General features: G+C 42.4%; 1 protein-coding gene across 6 annotated transcripts in view; it reads left to right on the forward strand.

Moving 5' to 3' along the window:
- Positions 1-2,656: 2,656 nt before the first annotated feature.
- Positions 2,657-20,147, forward strand: part of LPIN1 (lipin 1) — a 78,972-nt gene continuing 61,481 nt past the window's right edge. For 5 of the 6 annotated variants that reach the window (XM_064650539.1, XM_064650540.1, XM_064650542.1 and 2 more), the window contains exon 1: positions 2,685-2,891. In XM_064650539.1, coding sequence (XP_064506609.1) covers positions 2,802-2,891 — 90 coding nt within the window. In that variant the 5' untranslated portion in view covers positions 2,685-2,801. The other variant, XM_064650541.1, reaches the window with a different exon arrangement.

Consider the following 20,147-nt stretch of genomic DNA (forward strand, 5'->3'; position numbering starts at 1 on the left):
CTGGCTCAGTGGTCATGACAGCAGGAGGTGGGATGGGAAGCGTGTAGTGGGGGCGGCAACCTTGGGAAACGTCTGGGAACCATTGTCCTAATATATGAAAATTATAGAGCAAGTTCCTTTTACATCTTGTTATTATTCAGTTTCTGGATATATTCATCAGAAGTGTTTGGTGATGGTCGCCCTTGGACATGGGATACCAGATGCATTGGTCTAGGAGCGGCCATTGGATGCATCTGTGTTGCACAGAAGAAATGCTTGCATTTGTTAGTGCTTCCTGGAGAAAGCAGAAAGATCCTGAGGTTGGACAGTCCAGAAAATGACAAAGGCCTCAGAAATACAGTGTGCTGAGAAAGATGCACACCCACTTCTTGAAGAATTTTATAAATAAACAATATGAAGCATATTACAATTATTTAAATGCTATTTCTAATAGATTTTTATACTTACCCATCACAGCTTGAAAGTAAATTTATCAGAAGAAATGGGTGGGACAGTGGAAAATTACTCCAGCAAACAGCAGATCCTATCTTTTAAATTTAGTGAATAGACCTTTCAGCAGAGGCAGGAATGCCATTGAAATTCATTAGGTGTGGCATTCCCTGTTTATCTGAAATAAGAAGAATTGTGTTGAATTTCCTTCCCTGAAATTGTTCCAGAAAGAAAATGTGATCTGTCAGATAGCTAATAAATGGGTTTCTGTGCTTACAGTCTTAACATTCGGTGTACAACAGAAATGAGTAACTTGAGCATCTTGGTAACTTAAGTGCTGTGCTATTTTCTCTTGGAAGATTTATCCTACAACTTGGCTATTGGGCCACTTCAGATTCAGAGTTTCTAATGTGAAATGTGAAAGCATCTAAGTAAGCACTCTTTTTTCAGAAAATCTCTTCCATGTGTCTTCCACGTCACTGTTCTGTGATCCTAAGACACTCATCAGGTGGAAAGTCCGTCAGAGACTGGTACCAGTGGGCCAGAGTGGCAGAGTTTCAGGGGCAGGAGCAGGTCAGAGCCAGCAGCATGACAGTGTGACAGTGCCTGAGGGATGCTGAGGGCAGCCCAGCAGACTCCCATAGGCCCAATGAGTAACTGGAGTGAGTTGCGAGAGTGTTGCCTGCACCTAATGCTTGTCCTGTGATACAAACTGATATTTCCTTTGCCATGTCAGACATTCACAGTAGTTTGGCAGCTGTGTTGGTTTTGGTTGATACACAGGAATAAAACTCATGTCCAATACTCCCAAGCTTGAAGGCAACTCCACACAGCAGTGAACTTCTCTGTCAGCTGATCGTCACAGCTCTTCTTGAGACACCAGAATAAATTGTTTTAGGAAACTGTTTCAGACTTTAAAAAGCCCTGCATTTTGTATTTCGGGATAAGGAGGATGACAGAAGCAAGTCCAGCTGATGCTGATGTTGCAGTTGAAAATGACACACTATCAAATCATGACCTGTGTGACTGTGATACCCTAATCCTCAAGCTGATGATGCCTGGTGGGCTGCCCAGCTGTCAGAGGGGGCTGTCACTTCCTAGTCCTCTCTGTCTTTACATGCTGCCCAGCTTAGTGACACAGCAGCGAGAGACCATGCAGTAGCAACAAGCTGTTTGTCTACTCAATGCCATTTTTTCCAAAGTTTTCTTTTTCTATCAGTTGGTTATTTTCCTACTTACTGAATTTGCACATAGCTTAAGGTTAATTATGAAGCACAGCTGGGCATATTTGTTCATTTGATAAGCATTAATCAGCTCCTAGCTAACACTAGGACTCTCCTGCAGTGGGGTGCTATAAATAGCTCATTTCATTATATAATTCAGTGGAAAGATTTAGAAGCCTTTGACCAAAGTCAAGCATGTAACAGAAGGGTCAGGGGTTTTGATGGTAGTTTTATTTCACCAGCTACTGCAGCTGGATGCCTTATAAGCAGAGGAATAATAAATAATAAAATTCAAGCCACAGGTTGTGAATTTGAAAGCATATCATAGCTGTGAATTAGTGGTCAGTTTGGGCACAAAACCTCAGGCCTGATGTTGGTGACAGAGCTGCTATCCCTGCCAGCTGCCAGATGTGATTTCAAGATGCTGGACTCAGTTGTCCCCTCAAACAGCCAGAAGTCTCACAGGCATCAGGACAAGTTTATCTGAAGTTACATAGCATGTGATCTATGATAATTGGATTCTACATGCTGGTACCAATCTAGACACAAAGAGAAAAACAAAAAGAAAAAATGGCAAAGAAAATGGTCCTCTTTCAAATGTTATTGCACAGAAGAACAGAAAAGCTGTGCTGCTTTCACACACATACAGTTATTATTGTGGAGCTGTGCAACTATGCAGAAAGGCAGAATTAGATTTTGGCATTAAGAACCTGCCTTGAAAACAAAATCAAACTATTAAAATCCATACAAAATATAATTAATGATGGGAATAAAATGTTGTCAGTAAAAATTCCTTATATTCTGTTTCTGGAGTTTATAACTTGGCAAACTGTCTGCCCACAAAATCTCATATGCAAGTAAGGGTACTGACTGTTTGGAAGAGAATTTGTGTTTGTCAGGCTCTAATTTTTCACTGAACCTTTTGACTGAACTAGGACACTTGAGGAGTCAGTTGCAAGGAAAGTGTGCTCTGGTTTACTGAGCTCAGGTTTCTTGCTCTGACTGTGCTTCCAAGAACTTCGGCAGGTAAAATTAGCAAGCAAACACGATCACAGGGAAATTATATTCTCTGCAGGTTTGTTGTCTACAGCTAAAACTTGAAGGCAGCTTTTTGTATATGGCAGCAACCAAGAGTGGTTTTAGTGGCGTATGCGGAGAACGGGGAAAAATTATCAGCTCAGGATGTCATCTGAGGAGGAAGACCAGCCAGAGACCCCCATTGGCTCCCCTTGGTCTTGGGTAAGAGCTTATGCCCTAAGGCTGCATAAATCATGCTTAAAACTTTAGAAAAAAAGGTAACAACCTGGGCTGTGTGACCTCCATAGTAGTGAGTATCAGCAGCTGTTTTACTCTCCTGTTGAAGTTTGTGTTTCATGAGTGGTTAGATTATTTGTTCCTGTTCAGTGTGGACATCTTAAAATGAATTGAATGGGGAAAAGCTTCTTTTGCTTCTGCTGTATATGTCAGGTGCTACAAGAAAACCTGGCTGATTCTGTACTCCTGGCCATGTAAACAGCAATGTTGAAAGGTAACTTTTAGGTATAATGGAGGCAAAAGGATGTAAACAGTAGTGTAAATGTTTGCTCTGGAGGTCTACATTAAGAAAAGAGCCCATGAGATTGTATTACAAATATAGAAATGTCTTGCCATTTTTTTTCAGTAAGACTGAAACTGCCTTAATGAAATACAATCTACACTGATGGTCCTCTAACAGTGGCTGCATGGTCCTGTGTTTTAAGATCTGGGCTTGTGCCTAATGCTGCTAAAGAGGATGTGAGTCAGTACAGTTTTCTGGCAGAAAGATAGAGGATGAATTCACTCTGAAATGACTTTTAGTAGAAATAGGAATAGCCCTACTGCATGGTCTGAAAATTCTCTAAGTTTCAGAAAAAGGTGGGGGGGATACAACCAAGGCTTTCAACTACTTTAAAAAAAATTAAAGTGATTAAAACCCAGTTATATGCTTTGAAATTAGTATTTATGGTTTCATATATATGGTTTTCTTATCTTTTGATAGACATATACATCTATGATTTTTCTGGGAATGACAATGTTTGAAATGGTTTCTAAATGTTAGGCATGAATGTGTGTGATAGCATGGAACTGATATGTCCTGAGGGTACCCAAGGAATTATCTGAGACAGTTGCTTTTTGAAGGTAGAAAGTATAGAATAAATTGGTTTAGCTGCTAACAGAAACATGTATTTAAAGTAGTGTCATCCTTGGAGGAACATGCAGGGATGGTGAAAATAAGCACCAGTTGTTCTCACTATCAGGACAGAGATTTCCTGGTGACCAACAGTATTTGTGTGTTGGTAGATGTCTATTTAGGATGGAAAGGAAGATAATTTATAGGTCTTGATTTCTTAATTAAACATGACTGAAAACTTTCTATTTCCACTGAAAATCCCCTACAGACTTAACAGAATGGAGACTGGGTGGGGAGAGATGTGTACTGATTGGTTCATGGATGACTGGAGAGCTAAGGAACATCTAGACTACGTTAAACATAAACCAAACTGAGTAGAAACAAAGAAGGCAGGGATTTTATGTTTGCCTTAAAACTTCAAATACAAGTGAATTTCTGGCCATCAGTTTTAGTAAAAATTAATATGTCCCACATTATATTTTAACTATTGCATTTGCACGATGTGTACTTTACCTTAAATTTCCTTCTGAAATTTCTTTCATGTAAAGTCTCTAATTGCCAAGGGGGGTCATGGATCCCACTGCTTCTTGGAACAAATGTGTAAGTTTCATTACAAGCTAAATAAACAGTGTTATTCAGCATATAAAGGATATTGGATTTCTGATAGAAATAGATGTGCTAAAGATAATTCAAAGCTGTTGCTATTGGCCTTTAGGAGTTGCTGACTCTGGGCTTCCCCTAAGGACATCAGAAAAGAAGGACTGTTTGCCTCCATAGATTTACTAAAGCGTTTCTGCATGTCACTCCCCGTAGAGTACAGAGAAAATTGTGGTCCTTGGAGAGGAAGACAGACTATATATATCTGTTAATATTAAAAGCTAATAATAGAGAGCTCTTCGATGAAAAGATGCCTGAGGTATGCAAAGATAAATATATGAGCCCCAGGCTTTGAAATGCAGCAGGTGATTAAAAACTTACATGCTTCCAGAAGCAAAGATTTCTTTTTGTAAGCATCTAGACCTCAAACTTCGTCTGATTTACCAGGATATTGTAAGAGGAGCACACAAATATAATTTCATACAGACATTTTCTTTCCCTAAAGATATGAATGAGATTGTACATTTTTGTTCTTTCCTGAGTAGGAATAAATAAAAAGTAACAAATAAATTACACATGGATGGCCATATGCTGGGCACAGAAACCTGATTTCCCATTTGTGACTGGGACAGGCACACATGGGCCACGTGGTTGCAGCTGGGCTTGTGTCACAGACTGCTGGTGGCAGTCAGATTTGAGGGCTGTGGAGCTTCTCTTTCAACTAAATATTGCCCAAAATGGCCACTGGTGGGTCATGTGTGAGGATGCTTCTTCCCTCTGCTCTCTTCCCTCCTGGGGCAAAGAGCAATCATATTCAGCAGGGTGATCAGATCATCTCAGATGGAGACATGATGCTTGGCCTGACTTGCCCCCTGGCATCCCTGGGCATTGCTGCCCTCCTGCTGCCACAGCAGCTGAGCCATGGGGGGATTTGCTGAGTTAGACTTTGTCGTGAGCATTGAAAACCACTAACATATATAGCAAAGAAACACCCCCCACCCTGCCAAAACCCATATTGGAGAAAAGACAATATAGAGAATATTATTAAAACATCCCCAAGCTCTCCACATGGTGGCGTTTCTTTCAATTTGACTTGAAGTTGGTTTTTTTTACCTGATAACTAACAAAATACTATGGGCTGTGTAGCTTACATAACAGGTACTGTCAATGCTGTTCATATTTAATTACAGAAGTATCTAGGAAGGACATTAAAAGTACTCACACATCCTCATTATCACAAAATTTTAAAGCAGGACTGAGCCTGCCAAAGCATAGCAGACATCAAGAAGAACTGTGCAAATTCCTGAATCAAATACAAACTTCCCATATGGCCCTAGGCAAAATTCAGGTTTCATTTGCTAGTGTTTCCACTTATTGCAGGTAGCTCTGCTCTGAGATTCCAGCTCGACACCTTCATATTCAGAGAAATTTCTACAACTTTCACCTGCACCACAGGGACTGAACGTCTGTGAAAATATCCTCTGAGCCGCTTGCACCGGGTACCCAAATTAAACATGCACACTTGAAAATTGTAACCTTCATTTTCCCCCTACCTGCAACATTTTAAAGTTAATTTAACCTGAATTTTATGTTGCGTTTTGAGGTCTTCTGGGAGAAGCTTTCCAGAAATGCAATGCCTTGCTGCAGTTGCCATCTGCTGCCAGTGCTGCCACTGCAGTTGATGCTGCCAAGGGAAAGGGAGTGGTTGGCTTTGCAGGGCACTTCTCAGTTTCTGTCAATCTTTGCTCAGTCCCAGACCAAACCACTGGTCACTGATAAAACGCTGTAATTTCTCCAGGGTCACAGGCAGTCTTGGATTTACCAGGTTCCACTGGGGTTAACAATGTAATTAGCATCAATTTCTCTGGAAAGCTAAGAGTGTCTGTGCATCTTTCACTGTGAGACTTTTATTACATTAAACAGCTTTCCTGTGTAAATCAGAAAGAGTGGGCCAGGGCCAGAGGCTGGTCTCCCCCCACCAACCCTGTTGGAGCTCAGAGCGGAGACCAGAGCCCATTTGCCTGGTGGCTGCAGTCCTGCACTTTACAGCAAGGATGCCCCCAGCAACTCTGAGAGTAGGGCTGTTCCCAGCTGTTCCAGCAGATGGAAATGGTCTGGACTCTGGAACTGCTCTGTTCTGTGAACCTTTGCTAGTGAAGGAACTCTCATACAGGGCCTGATTCCCCCCCCTCTTTCTGACCTGCGGCTGATCCATACCACGTCAGGCACAGGGATTCAACTACTGCCCTATGCACAGGGTCCTTGGTGTGAGCTCTTCTTTTTTGTTTTGGTAGGCATTTTACAGCCATGTCCTGAGGAGACTTCAGATTTTTCAGAGGCAGGAGCATCTTTCCCCCACAGTGGTCTTACCCTGCCTTGCCTGGCAGGTCAGCAGCTGTAGCCAGGGGAGCAGATGCTGCCTAGTTGCAGCTCCTTGCTCCCATTTTGGAAGGCTGACACTTCAGAGACAGGAGGATATATTTTTGCAAGGTCTCAAAGGTATTCAGTGCAGATCTGTTTCTTCCAGCATCAAGCACATGTGCTGCCTTCCCACCTAGTAAAGAACAAACAGTAAATTGAACCCTTTCCCACGGTTCACCCCAGGGTTCACAGAGCACCTCTCTGGGGAGCTGGTTGCAGGCTGAGTCCTTTTGCATTTTATTTAGGGCAAATTGCTGGAGGTCAGCAATCCTTCTGTATCTGGAGATCATGTCTCAGAAAGCCTGCCGTATCTTAATATAGATCTGAAAGTTCAGCTTGGTCCATGGGGATAAAAGTCTGTGAGGGCAATAAGTGGTTGGCAAATAGTGTCATGGCTGTCAGCTGCTTCGCCTCCCATTTCCTGTTGCCTGCACTGCCTTTGCATGATAATCTTTCTTTACATGATGAGTAATGCTTTAATAACATTTATCTTAAGCTGCCATAAATGCAAATAAAGTGTTAACCTCTCTGCTTCCTACTCTCCTACTCCTTATAGTGGTCCATGACAATTCAATCTCACTCAGAGTAGGAGTTTGAACCATGACAAGGCCATAACCCAAGAACTGGTCAGCCTGGGGGTGAGCTTCAGCAGCTCCAGCCAAGTGGCTCAGCAAAACTTATCCTGAGATCTGAGCCGCAAGTGCAAAACACTCCAAAAAGAGTGGAGAATATAACAAAAACCCAATACAAACAGGCAGAAAGCACAAACACATCTCTGAGAACCAGGGCTGTCTCAAAATCTGTGATTTTTGAAATCAGTGACACATATTTGTTTCCTGCTACCTACCTTTAGATATCTCCATTTAAAATTTATCAGGCTCTTACTAGTCATGGCGAAGGTTAAAACTCTTTTTCATTCAAAGTCCTCTGTCTCTGGGAGATAAGCATAAGCTTCCTGAAAAGCAGTGGAAGTCTGGCACTTCCACTGCAGCTTCCCAAAGAGCTTCTGCTCCAAATAAATGAGTAGATAAGGGCTGGGCTGTCATCAGCTGGGCATTTCCCAGTGCCATCACCCAGGGAGCCAGGAGGCCATGAGTGCCATAATGGGGTGCACACAAAAAGGGACCATCTTGTTGGCACCTCAGAATGTGTCCCCACTGTTTTTAATGGGCACAAGCTGAGGAGATCATTGGAGAAGAGCCTTCATGGCACAACGGTTCAGGAAAGCAGAACTGTCTTCTACTTTGCTCAAAATGATACATAGGGGGTGTAGACTGTGTTAAGGAAACAGGACCAAATGATCCTGTGGAACTCATTGCTTTTACACAGCTAGAAATAATTAAGAAAGTGCAAAAGGAGCTGCATATGGAGAGGGATAGAGACAGGCTTGGAAGTGAGCCGGGGAGCAGAAAGCAAAGCTGTACTTGCCTGTGGAGTAAAGGAGCAATGAGAAGAGAAGGATGTGTTTTGCTGCAAAGCCTTGTGTATGGCCATCCTGTCAGGGCATGCTGCCTCACAGCTCAAGCCCCCACGCTCCCGGTTCAAATGCACTGTGTGTTAGAACCGAGGTACGTGGAATCACAGTTCATGACGTGAGGAGGGAAAGTGACCTCAAGACCATCCTCAGAATTGATTTTCTCTCTTTTGGTACCAGTAGCCTCACTCACGGGAAAATCAGCCACTATTTTTATGAGAATTTACCAGTATAATGCCATAGAAATGGATGTAGAGAGAAAAAGAAGTTCCTGAAACTGCTCCTCCTTTAGCCTGTGGTCTATATTGTTCCAAATGGAGCTTGTAGCTTCTGCTGCGCTTTCACCACCATCCTCAAGTTCTCTACACCTGTGCTGCTGTCTATCAGTGCCATATTAGGGTGGTTTCCCCGCAAAGCTGACAGCAAAGGAGAGCCTTCACTCAGCTTTGTAAAGCCTCTTTGTGTTCTGTCCTATGGGGGCCCAAGGGTCCCCTCATAGGCATGAATTTTGTGGGTTTCACTGTGAGTTTTGTTCGGGTTCAGCTTCCTGAGGCACTGCTGTGGTGCTCAAGGGCAGGAGGCAAAAGCCTGTTTATCCCTCACTTGTACCATTTAGAAGCTACAGCTCTTTAAATCTTCAGCAAGTGGCAAGTGGTTGTTTTTATCTTCACAGTCCCTCAGGAAGTTCATCATCAAAACCACAGACCACAGCATAAAAGGGCAATCATTTACTCAAACACAGCAGGTACAATATTACAGGCACTGTTACCAGACAGTGGAGACATGCCCATTCACAATACATGCTCCATCCTTCCTTCTGAAAGGCCAAGAAGAAAATACCTCATGGAGGTATTTATGTGTTTTCTGCATTGTCTTGCCCTTTTTTCCTTTTTTCCCTTCTGTCTCCTGAATTTCACAAAAGTCTTGGTCCGATCTTGGAGTAATTCTGTTTTTGTGGCATTCATCCTGAAATGCTCTGCTATAATGGATGAGCAAATTGTCCTTTGCCCAAAAGAGATGGGGAACACAAGAGGCCAAGAAATTGCATATCTGCTCCCAAGCAAGGGAGGCCAGGAAGCAGCCCCCTTTCATGAAGGCCTGAAACAACAAGAAAAAAACTTCAGAAACCGAGACTGAACATTGGCAGCTGGTCTGAAAGAATCTTTTTTTATTCAGACACACTCTCCCTCTGAAGTCAACTGAATCAATCATCTCAGGAAGATCTTTCAGAGGAGTAAGATTTTGCAGGATTAGTCTAGAAATTAATCCAGTACATAGTGTGTTGCTACTTTTCTTTGCTCTTTCTTTAGTCCTTCAGTGATAAAAGCCAGAAACTTGGAGCCTTTGAACTAAAAGTGGAAGATAATTGATCCACAAATCAGGTGAATAGTTTTAGCATATTCTTCTTTTAAATGCAGAGCCAGTAATGTGTCTGCATCGCCACACAGACATGCTAACACAATCTTATAGTTGTTTTTTTTCAAAATTCATTGATTCATTAATATAATTGTGTTTCAGGCTAGAAATTTGCTAGAACACTCTGAAGCCCTTCTGGGCTACAAAATATATAAAAATGAAATAAGTATTTTCCAATGAATTTTCATGAACAGGTTGCAATCCCCAGTTGTGCTCCCTCCTGCGTTTGCAGAAGTTGTATAGCTGCCAAAAGGCTTTTAAAGTGAGGGATTTTTGGATCAAAAGTGCCCTCCAGTGGTCCCACACAATATTTATGGCTGGTGCCTGGTATTTATCTTCCTCTTCTTAGAAATGAGGCCATGAGATATTTAAAGCTTGAAGGAAGTACAGCCAATTAAATTGGATGTAGCCTTTAAAAAAAGGTTGGATAATCTGAATGTATCCTTACATCCAGATATTTTATACACTTGCTAACCAGTCAGAAAATTTCTTCTAAATCAATGTTTTACATCTCAGGAGTGTTTTTTCTGTATTATGGAGGAGTATAAGGCCCTGTTCTCTTTGCTCACCCTCTGCACATAGTACAGCTTTGATGCTAACAGCCTTAATGTAATCTGCTACAGGACAGAGGTGACCTTTTAAAAGCAAATAATATATCATCGCACATCTCAAGGGTAATTTTTAGTTACCCAAGCAATTAGGGATTCTGCATAGCTTTACTAATAAAATCATTAGTTTTCCTTTAAAATCTGGAAATCAGGGTGGATTGCCCTATCTTTTTTTAAAGTATTTTAGGATCCCAGGGACTCATTACTTCTTGAATATTTTAAGGCAGAGAAAGATGAAGTAGGGGTATAAATAGAGGCTTTGAGGGATTTCCATCCCAGTAAATATTTCTGAGAAATCTCTAGAGTTCAAGGATTTCCTTTCATTATAAATTTCTTAGCCCCTCCAATCTGCCAGCTTTTGCTTAGAGATTTTCATGAGTAAAAGACATCTGAGGGCTACCTTTCCTTCAGAGGGACATTTTGGAAATTCAGTGGAAATATACTCTTTAATAAATAAATAATTTGCAATAAATATTTTATTTGAAAACTCTTGCAAAACAACAGTTTCCTTAATTTGTTTTAGCCTTATATAAAACAAAACAGATTAAACTTGAAGGAGAGTTTTCCCAATAGGTATTTAAATGTCCTTCATCTTTATTTCCTTAGCTAAATTGGATTCACTGTCCCTGTAATTTTGTAAGGTCAGTGGAAATGCAACAGTCATTGCAACTGAGCTAATCTAAAGCAATTACAGACACGACCTTTGGTAAAAAAAGTTTGGGTACTCATAAATCCCTTCTCCTGGAAATTTTATGTTATGTGTGCAATAGAGGCCAAAACTTGAAAGTAAGTCAAAGAAGACTTGACTCTTAGTTAAGATTGAGAAATGATCTGTAGCTGTTGACCTAATCAGTGCAGTGCTGGCCTGAGACAGGATGACAAAGCTATTTTCCCTTGTAGTGTTGGATGAGTTTCAACAACCCTCTGCAACTTTCTCAGTTGCTCAGTTGCAAGGGGATTATGCTAATAACATCTTTTGTAATATCCTGCAAGATTTGTCGAGGCTGTGCTGTATGTGAGCGGGGTGATGCAGTTAATAAACAGGTTATAAACACAATAATACTTTTCTTCCCCTTCTATGTGAAAAGTAACATTAAGTGATTGGAGTTTAAATGAAAGAAGGACTTTAGTTCTATTTTTCATCTCATTTCTCCTTTCTGTTTCCCTTCAGAAGCTGTATTAGACTTGTAAAGTAGGAGCTCATGAAGATGGGCACAGACCATTTCTGCAGCAACACATTTGGATATAAACCATGCCATAAAGCTAATGTTTTGCTCAAAATTAATATATTTCTCTCTCTTTTTCCCCTCAGGGTAGCAGGTTGTGGATAGTCAGGTCCTAATGGTATAACAGAGTACATGTAGTTTCCTTTAACTCTTATTTATTTGACTAGTTCACTAATTTTACACTCTTCTTCCTTTCGTAAGTGCTGCACAAATCTCTGTAGATCAGGAAATAGTACAGAAAAGAAACTCTACCAGGACCTGGGAAACACAAAGAAGACGGATGGTAGAAGGGGAATGTCATTTTATCTTGGCATAAGTCTGTGACACACAAAAAGGTGGCTTATTAATAGGCGTTTGGCAGACATACTACACCATACAACACTTAATGACTGCAAGAAGAAGACCAAAGCAGGTGTCTAATTTCCTGCAGGCAGCCTGTGCCTGATGGGTGGCAGATCAGTGCAGCAGGAGAGGCAATGGTCACGTTTCCTGACTCAGTTTTCTTGGCAGTTCAGTGCAGCTAGGTAGGAGAGGGAAGTTTCTGCAATGGATGAGGAACTATGAAAATGTACTGGACTAAGAATTAACCCAATGCTACTGCAGGATCCAGATATTTTGCTTTTGCATGGGCTAGGTCCTTTTCTTGTAGCCTGTAAGTAGGAAAGGGCTATTAGCAGAACAGCCTGTGGTGATGGATCCAGGTTTGGAAGAAAGGCTGGGAAGAGAGAGGGATTAATGGTAAGAGTGAAGAAGAGGAGAAGGGTGAGGGATGACAGATCCAGGGCATGGGGATACCAACTGGTGAGGAAAAGGTCCCTTCCACAGAGTACCCACATAAGTTGTATGCAGGAGCTGGGCTGCATCCAGCTCAGCAATGCTTTCCCTTGGCTTTTGACAGGAGCTGGAGGGAGCCTTCACCCTCCACTGAGTAGGCCTGCCAAAGGCCAGAGGCAGCAGCCTTTACCTCTTCCTCACATGGCATCTGAGGAAGAAGCCTCAATCCCAGCCACTCCAGGGATTCCCACAGGTTCCCTGGGGCTCCCATCTACTGCTTTCCTGTGGACTGATTTGATCTCTACCCACGTTGGAGGGAACAAAATAGGATGCTGCAGGGTTTTTTACCTCATTTGTGCTCAGTGGAAAGAGAGGCTTTGTTTGAAGCCACTGAAGGATTCGTTTCCACAATCTAAAGGCAACAATCCCGCTGGAGTAACTCAGTCCTTGCAACTGTCTGTACCTCTCCACTGCCTACAGAGGGAACCGTGAGCTCACAGGCTTCCTCTAAGATTCGAGATGATGCTACTCACTGGGGATCTGCACAACAGTTCCACATGGGAGAGGCAGTTCCTCACTTTAACTGGCTTGTATCAGTTCACGGCTATTGAATAGGTGCCTTTTTTTGCTTGGTAATGTCAGTATTTTCTGCTTTGTAAAAGCCCTTTTTAAAACCCCAGACAAGCATCCCTGAAATCAGGATATGGGGATTGTTAGAACAGACATTCTTCCTGACTACCTGCTGTCCCTGTAGCTGGGCAGCAAGTTCCTTACCTGCCATATCGGTCAAGCAAACTTTTCAGCTCATCCTACGTTGCCTACATTAATGATGACTTGTTACTTATTAAGCTGGTGGCAAGTAGCAGACAGTGAATGACTGCCCAGACTTTTGAACGCTAAGATGTGGAAAAACACTTTCTTAAAGTAAGGAGGATTTCACAAAACAGACACCCTGGCACAACCTTTTTGTTTTGTCTCTGTACAGCATGTGACAATGTGAGCCACAGTTAAAGGTTCTAAGCACTGCTGAAGGCCAGAAAACAGCAGTATAGAATATGAGTCAGTGCATGTCCTTTTCCTTTATAAACCCTAGGATAATTTAATATTGGAAAAAAGGAAGCTCTTTTGACTGCTGTACTGATTTGCAGTGTGTATTTGCATTTGTTTTCACTTTTCCACTGACTATGAGAGCTCTGCTGAAGGAAAGCTGACTATTTTCAAGGAGCTGCAATTGCTGATGGAAGTGGTATGCTTTAGAGAAGGTACAAAAGCAGATCTATCCTGTAGGGAAAAAGGGTGAAAAACATAATGTAAAAAGAATAGCAGGCAGTTCTGGAAATGGTCTTTCCAAGACAGGCAAGAGGTACATTTACAGAAAACAGGTTGCATTTGAGTGCTCTATGTCATGCTGTCCAAAGGAAGCTCAAATGGATCATGCTTTAGCAATGCTACACTTCCTGTTGATTAGAAAGGGAATCCAGGCATAACCACCTTTGTTAAGATTATCTCAGGTAAAAGGGGCAGCTCCAGGATCTGATCCCACTTAAGAAATGTGACCTTGAAGTTAAGAGGAACTATTCTCTGTTCCTCAAGTCAGACAAGTACATCTGGGCTGAATACATTTTTGGATTATATGCCATGGGGACTCCAAATCTAGTGCTATCTCACTAACACTAGCACTAACAACCCAGCCCAGAGGCAGGACATCTTGCTGTTCAACTGATGCCACATAAAGAAGACTGTGACCTGCATGAGACAGGCTCTGAAAATGTAAAGTCCTGTGTTGGCAGCTCAAGCAAAACAAGAACAGCTGGACATATGTGCTTGCCCTCTGCAGGAATCCCTTCACACACGAATAATTACATTATGAGCATTGGATAATGAAGAGACTACAAGTAGTCTCTACTGCACTTTAGCCTGCTACAGTGAACAGATTATCTCCTGCCACCATCTCTCTTTTTGTTGACTACCTAATCTCTGAAGGTAATTTAAAAATGGATCCTGCCAGTCTGGAGTATGAGGAGGTGTTAATTTCTCACAGAGCATTTAATAATTCTTCATCCATGTGAATGCATGATTGCCTCCGAAGCCCAAAGCACTCAAGAAAAGATTATTTACAAAATGGAGCTTTGAATGTTCCCTTGATTTAACTTCTGGGGGAAAATACCTCTTTTTTTAGGCAACATAAACAGCACTTGGGATCCTCCATTGACAGAGGTGGATCTCTGATGTCCTTGACCCTGTTGCTGGATGCTGGGTGAGGTTTGTGGTGTAGATCTTGCTACCTGTCTCTCTGTATTGTTCTTAAACTATAAATCCAGAAAACAGAGTCTCAGGGCATTCCTGAGGGCATCTGGTTATGCTCTATTAATCCAGCACTGCTTCACTGCCAGCCTAGGTGCAGTGGCACCTTTAGGAGTGTTAAATAAACACTTGGAGTTGCTCTGTTCTTGAGTCAGCCAGCCCTGTGTGGTGCCATAAACTGGTGATATAAACATTATTCTCTACAGCCAGAGATCTGTAAAGCTTCACCCATAGCATTGTGCTGTCTGGAGAAAAACTATATGACATTTAACAAAGAGATCAATGGCTGCCATGCCACTGAACCTGGTTTAGGCAAAATACTGAAGGAAAAAGGAGGAGAGGCAGGGAACTTCTAAAAGTTTGACATTGTTATATGGTGAAAGAATTTTAAAGCCAACGCAATTATTTTAGTATTAATTAAAGCCCAGTTAAGCACAAGGGATTATTGACATTTAAAAAATATGTCGAAAGACTTTTAAAGCTTTCTGTGTGAACAAATACTAAACATGCACCACAGAAATAATACATTCCTGCCCCATTGCGTTCTGAGATACTTTCCAAGAACTTGATTCGAAGACTTCCCCTTGTTCTGCACATGCTGTTTTTCTTCTAGTCAGCAACGTGTCAGCATACGTTGATTGGGTTTTATGACTGCCTTCTTCCTAGAAATAGTCCTGAACAATGTGTAGCGCTAGTGAGAAAAACAAATCACTTCCAATGAAAAGGCACAGTGAGCTTTCCCCTCCTCCTTTTTTTCTGCCTTTCTGGACAAAAGCCAGTAGGGAACTGCTTTCAAAGTCTATTTATGAACATGTGTTTACTTTTGCATACACGTAGCTTTTACTACATGTGAGCCCTGTGTACTGACTCAAGCAGCTCAGAACCTTTGTGAACACTGAGAAATTCAGTTTCATAATGGTAGTCTGAAGTTGGTAATGTTTTCTCTATTTTAAATTGAAAAAACAGAAGCAGAGTGAGGTTAGCTGGGCTGTGCAGCAGAGCACAGACAGCCTGCAATAGTGCCAGCTGCAATGGAAGTTTCCAAACTTCCTGACCTACCTCTCAGATGGGGGATTATTTTTCCTCTTCTGTTGTTTCAACTGCAGAAATATGATCGTGGGACAAAAGGTCTGTCCTCTCCATATTACAAACATACCCATGTTTCCACAAAATGACCTAAACTTACTCCCTAAAAAGCTGTGGCTAGTAAATCCTTCTAAAAACTATGAAAACTACACACAAGACAATGGTAGTTTTTTTTCCTGCTGTTAGTAATGCACATGTGAGGCTTTAAGATTTGACTTCTTAAAGGTTTGAAAGAATAGCATAATTATCAGTATTTTTATCCTAGATAGACAGAGAAAAGTGGGAAAAAAAGTATATTTTAATTCATTCGCATTTTAATGCAGGCTTGTTATGACTGTTCCAAACCTGTCATGAAGCCATATCTTAAAACCTGTTGTGCCCATTACTGTTGGTGCCCTTGCTGACTCTGGACAGTGACTTATATGTAAGTACTTAGATATCAGTATTGACTTGACAGAACTAACCTCTGTGGCAAAATTTAATCTTCTCTGAATAAATTGCATTCTGATGGAAGGCTTACCACAAATCAATGGCCAGGAGGATGGAAAACATCACTGGCAGCCTAAAATAGCCAAGATACCCACAGGGAAGACCTCTGAGTAAAAGTCTACAAGCAAACAAAGTGAGTAAAGAGAAAGAATAAAAAGCCCAGCTGATTTTTAAAGGTCAGCCCCAGATGAGGCCATTACCTCCCACTTGCCATGATATTTATGCTGCACTATGGAGGCAGCTGCTGTAGGCAAATGGACAAAGGGCTCAATTCACAACATGAAAGGCTCACACAGCTTTTCAGTGTACAGCACCCAGTTTTGCACTGTTGTCTTCCTAACCCCATCCCCACTACTGAAACTCATGCCTGAATTTGCACAGAAAACAAATGGAAGCAGGGAAATGCTCCTTTCCGAAAGCCTTTTACAAGGTGTTTGTATGTGACCTGTGGTGAAGTTTACTAGCAAGCCAAAACACAATCTGTGCCCGATATTATTTAAAGATCAGGCACAGCTCAGCAGCCACAGCAGTTTTGTTCTGTGTGCTGCTGGGTGCTGCGGAGCCTGGGGATCCAGTGAATGGCTCATGTCCAGTTTCTCAAGACTGTAAACAAGCCTGCTGCCAGTTCAGCTCCACTGCTGTACCTGTTTGACCAGAATCCCTCTGAACTAAGCCAAGAGCTTCTTAATAGTTCCTGCCTTTTTTGCCTCCTGAGGGTCCTCTGGGTACATGACTGAGCATGTATCTTGTGTCTCAGACTGAACATCAGTGGGGCACCATCAGCTTTGTGTGCTCTATATCACGAAAACCCCAAATTTACAGATTCTTCATGGCTGCAGATCCTATATTCTGCCAGAGTTCAGTACTCTGAATTCCTCTGTCTTGTACTTAACAACGAGGGTCTGGATGGCCCAAAGCTTCCCTCAAGGCCAACCGAATGCACAAGGGCATGTGCAGTGCAGATACCTCAGTCATGCAGCTCCACTACCTACCAGCTTTCTGCCCTTGGCTGTGAGGAGAAGCAACCATTTAAATCCTTCTCTGGTGAACATGCCTTCTTCAGTGGTCTGGGGTAAGCTGTGGCCAGTAGCCCCCATTTCCAGGGCTCATGGTGAAGTTGCCCTGGAAAGGAGTGGGCTGGGAGGCCTCTGAGTCTGGAAAGGCTGATGCCATGAGGGAGGATGTGAAGATCGGGTGACGTGTAAACATCACCTCACAAAACACCTTTTGGTAGCCTGAGGTGGTTCCTAAGAGAAACATTCCCAGGTGCAGTGTTAACTGCAGCCATTCAAACATCCGCCAAAAGCAAGCTAGGTGTGGTGGTGGGGCCACCATCTCTGCCAATGGTGGTGGCAGCCAAACGTGCTCCACCCAGCTGAATGGTCTGTGGGAGATGACAAAACAGCCTTTATCAACCTATGTTGTAAGATCTTAGATAAACAGCTGATAATTCTTTCTGTGAGTGACTAATGTGAGGTTAAGAAATGGGAGGAGCTAAGCAGGAAGAATCCAGTCCTGGCATGAGGCTCTTTCAGGATGTACTTCAAAGACTAGAGTTGGAGTCCCCTGTGTTAACCCAGTGCTGGGATGTACTTACTGAGGTGTGGGACTAAATGAACTGCCATGTAGTGTCTTGCTTCCAGTCCTTATTTTTAACTTTACTAAAACTCACTTTCAAGTATCGTTAGCAAACCACTATGCCTGAGCCCCGCTGCAGATTGCAGCACCTTGACAGTTCCTCTTCTCCCACTGACACTGAGCAAGATTGGAGCTCTGAGACAGAAATGTCATCGACATTCTCACTTTTTTTTTTTTTTTTTTTAATTTAGAGGCTGGATTATTACAAAGGAATCAGCATAAGTCTGGATTTTTAGATCACTTAGGAACTTGAGGTACTACAGACTGGGAACTGAACTCATTGAGAGCAGTCCTGCAGAGAAGGTCTTGAGGGTCCTGGTGGATGAAAAGCTGGATGTGAGCCAGCAATGTGCACTCTTAGCCCAGAGCTGAGAGTACCCTGGGCTGCATCAGAAGGAGCTGTGGTGAGACCCCATCTGTAGCACTGACTCCAGCTCTGGGGTTCGCAATACAGGCAAGACGTGGACCTGTTAGAGCAGGTCCAAAGGAGGGACACAAAAGCACTGGAACACTGCTGCTATGAAGACAGGCTGAAGGAGCTGGGGTTGTTCAGCCTGGAGAAGAGGAGGCATCAGAGTAGCCTTCCAGTACTTGAAGGGAGCTTATATAAAAGGAGAGCGACTTGTCACAAGGGCATGTAGTGATAAGACAAGGGGGAAGAGTTTTAAACTAAAAGAGGATTATATTAGATGTTAGGAAGAAATTCTTTACTGTGAGTGGTGAGGCACTGGCACAGGTTGCTCAGAGAAGTTGTGGATGCTCCATCCTTGGAAGTGTATAAGGCCAGGTTGGATGGGAATTCGAGCAACCTGGTCTAGCAGGTGGCATCTGTCCCCATGGTGGTGGGGGGTTGAAACAAGATGATCTTTAAGATCCCTTCCAACCCAAGACATTCCATGATTCTATGATTAAAATGCAGCTATCCATATTTTTAGCAGTGATGGGGCAGGGACAATACCGTGCTTGCACTGTAAGAGCTGCCCTGGCTCCCATGCTGCCTCCAGAACAATAGAGGCTGTGAGGGCTGGGCAAGTCTGGAGACTCCAAGCTGCTTGTGATCTTTCCACCCTACACCTGTTCCTCTGTCTCCATGTGATGTCTTGGGACCCTGGAGCTACCAGGCCCCTTGACTATAATGGCTCCTTTGACTTGGAAGCAACTACATGGGCCAGGTTTGAGTGAGGTGATAAGGCAGTACTGGTTTTTTGTCATGCCTTCTCTGCTTCTTACAATAAAACTTGAATATGATTTCTGTGTTGCAAAGTACTTAAACTGTTCTGTGGAGATCTCCATGGGCTGCAGCCCCATTTGGCCTCCTACAGACCAGTGGCTATATTTAGGTAGCCTTCTTGTGGAAGCTAAATGTAGACAGGAATTTTTTGGCTTGATGAGTTAAGACATCAGGCCATTTGACTATGAAATTGTTACTGCAGTTTTTGATAGAACTCTCTGTAGTTATGTTTTTTTAATCATTATTTACTGATGTCCCAAGCTTCATCTGACTCTAATTACAACCTCTCCAGGAAAACTAAAGTTGTCAGTCAAACCTGACTTACTTCAGATACTAGGAAATGGTTTTCTTACTCTAGGTCACTTAGAAAGGTAATTTGGTCATGTGCCTAAATTAGATCATCATCTTATTTTGAAAGAAGATGTCTGTCTTTCCTCTTTGTTGCTTAAAATTTACTCTGTAGTGGAGGTAGCATCCTCTCACAAAAGGTACCAGCTCTGGGTCACTGCGACAGAACAGATCAACTGCTCTGCAGTAGGCACCCACACTACAGAGAAAATGTAACTCACCTCTGGGCAGCAAGTGTGGCTCTTGTAATTGTTTTGTAAAATCAAATGCTCTTCAAGGGAAGCAATTGGATGTTTCAATCTGATATTAGCAGCAATGAAGCACACATACACTGTGTACTTAACTACATTTAGAGGCATGATTACTGTAGGAACCTGATTTAAATTACCTGAGTAATTCACAAATGAGTAACTTTGTTTACAACATCTGTTGCATCAATGCGACGGCCTAAACACCAGTCAGGTGATACCATGAGATTGAGTCAGAAGTTTGAGACAGAAGAGCTGCTTAGGTCACCCTGCCCATCCCTTGGCTACTCTGCCATGCTTCCTTACACCTCATTTTTGCATTGTTTCCTTAGTCAGATTCAAAACATTTCATATAACAGGGTTTTCACCACTAGTTTCTGAATTTTTTTCTGCTGTGAGATTTCATTGTTAGAAAAGAACTCCTGAAAATGCACACTCATTCTGCTGTGTCACTTCACCACAGAACAGAATACAAGGCTGCAAGAG

The sequence above is a fragment of the Pseudopipra pipra genome, chromosome 3 (genome assembly GCF_036250125.1).
Source record: "Pseudopipra pipra isolate bDixPip1 chromosome 3, bDixPip1.hap1, whole genome shotgun sequence".
Taxonomy (NCBI): domain Eukaryota; kingdom Metazoa; phylum Chordata; class Aves; order Passeriformes; family Pipridae; genus Pseudopipra; species Pseudopipra pipra.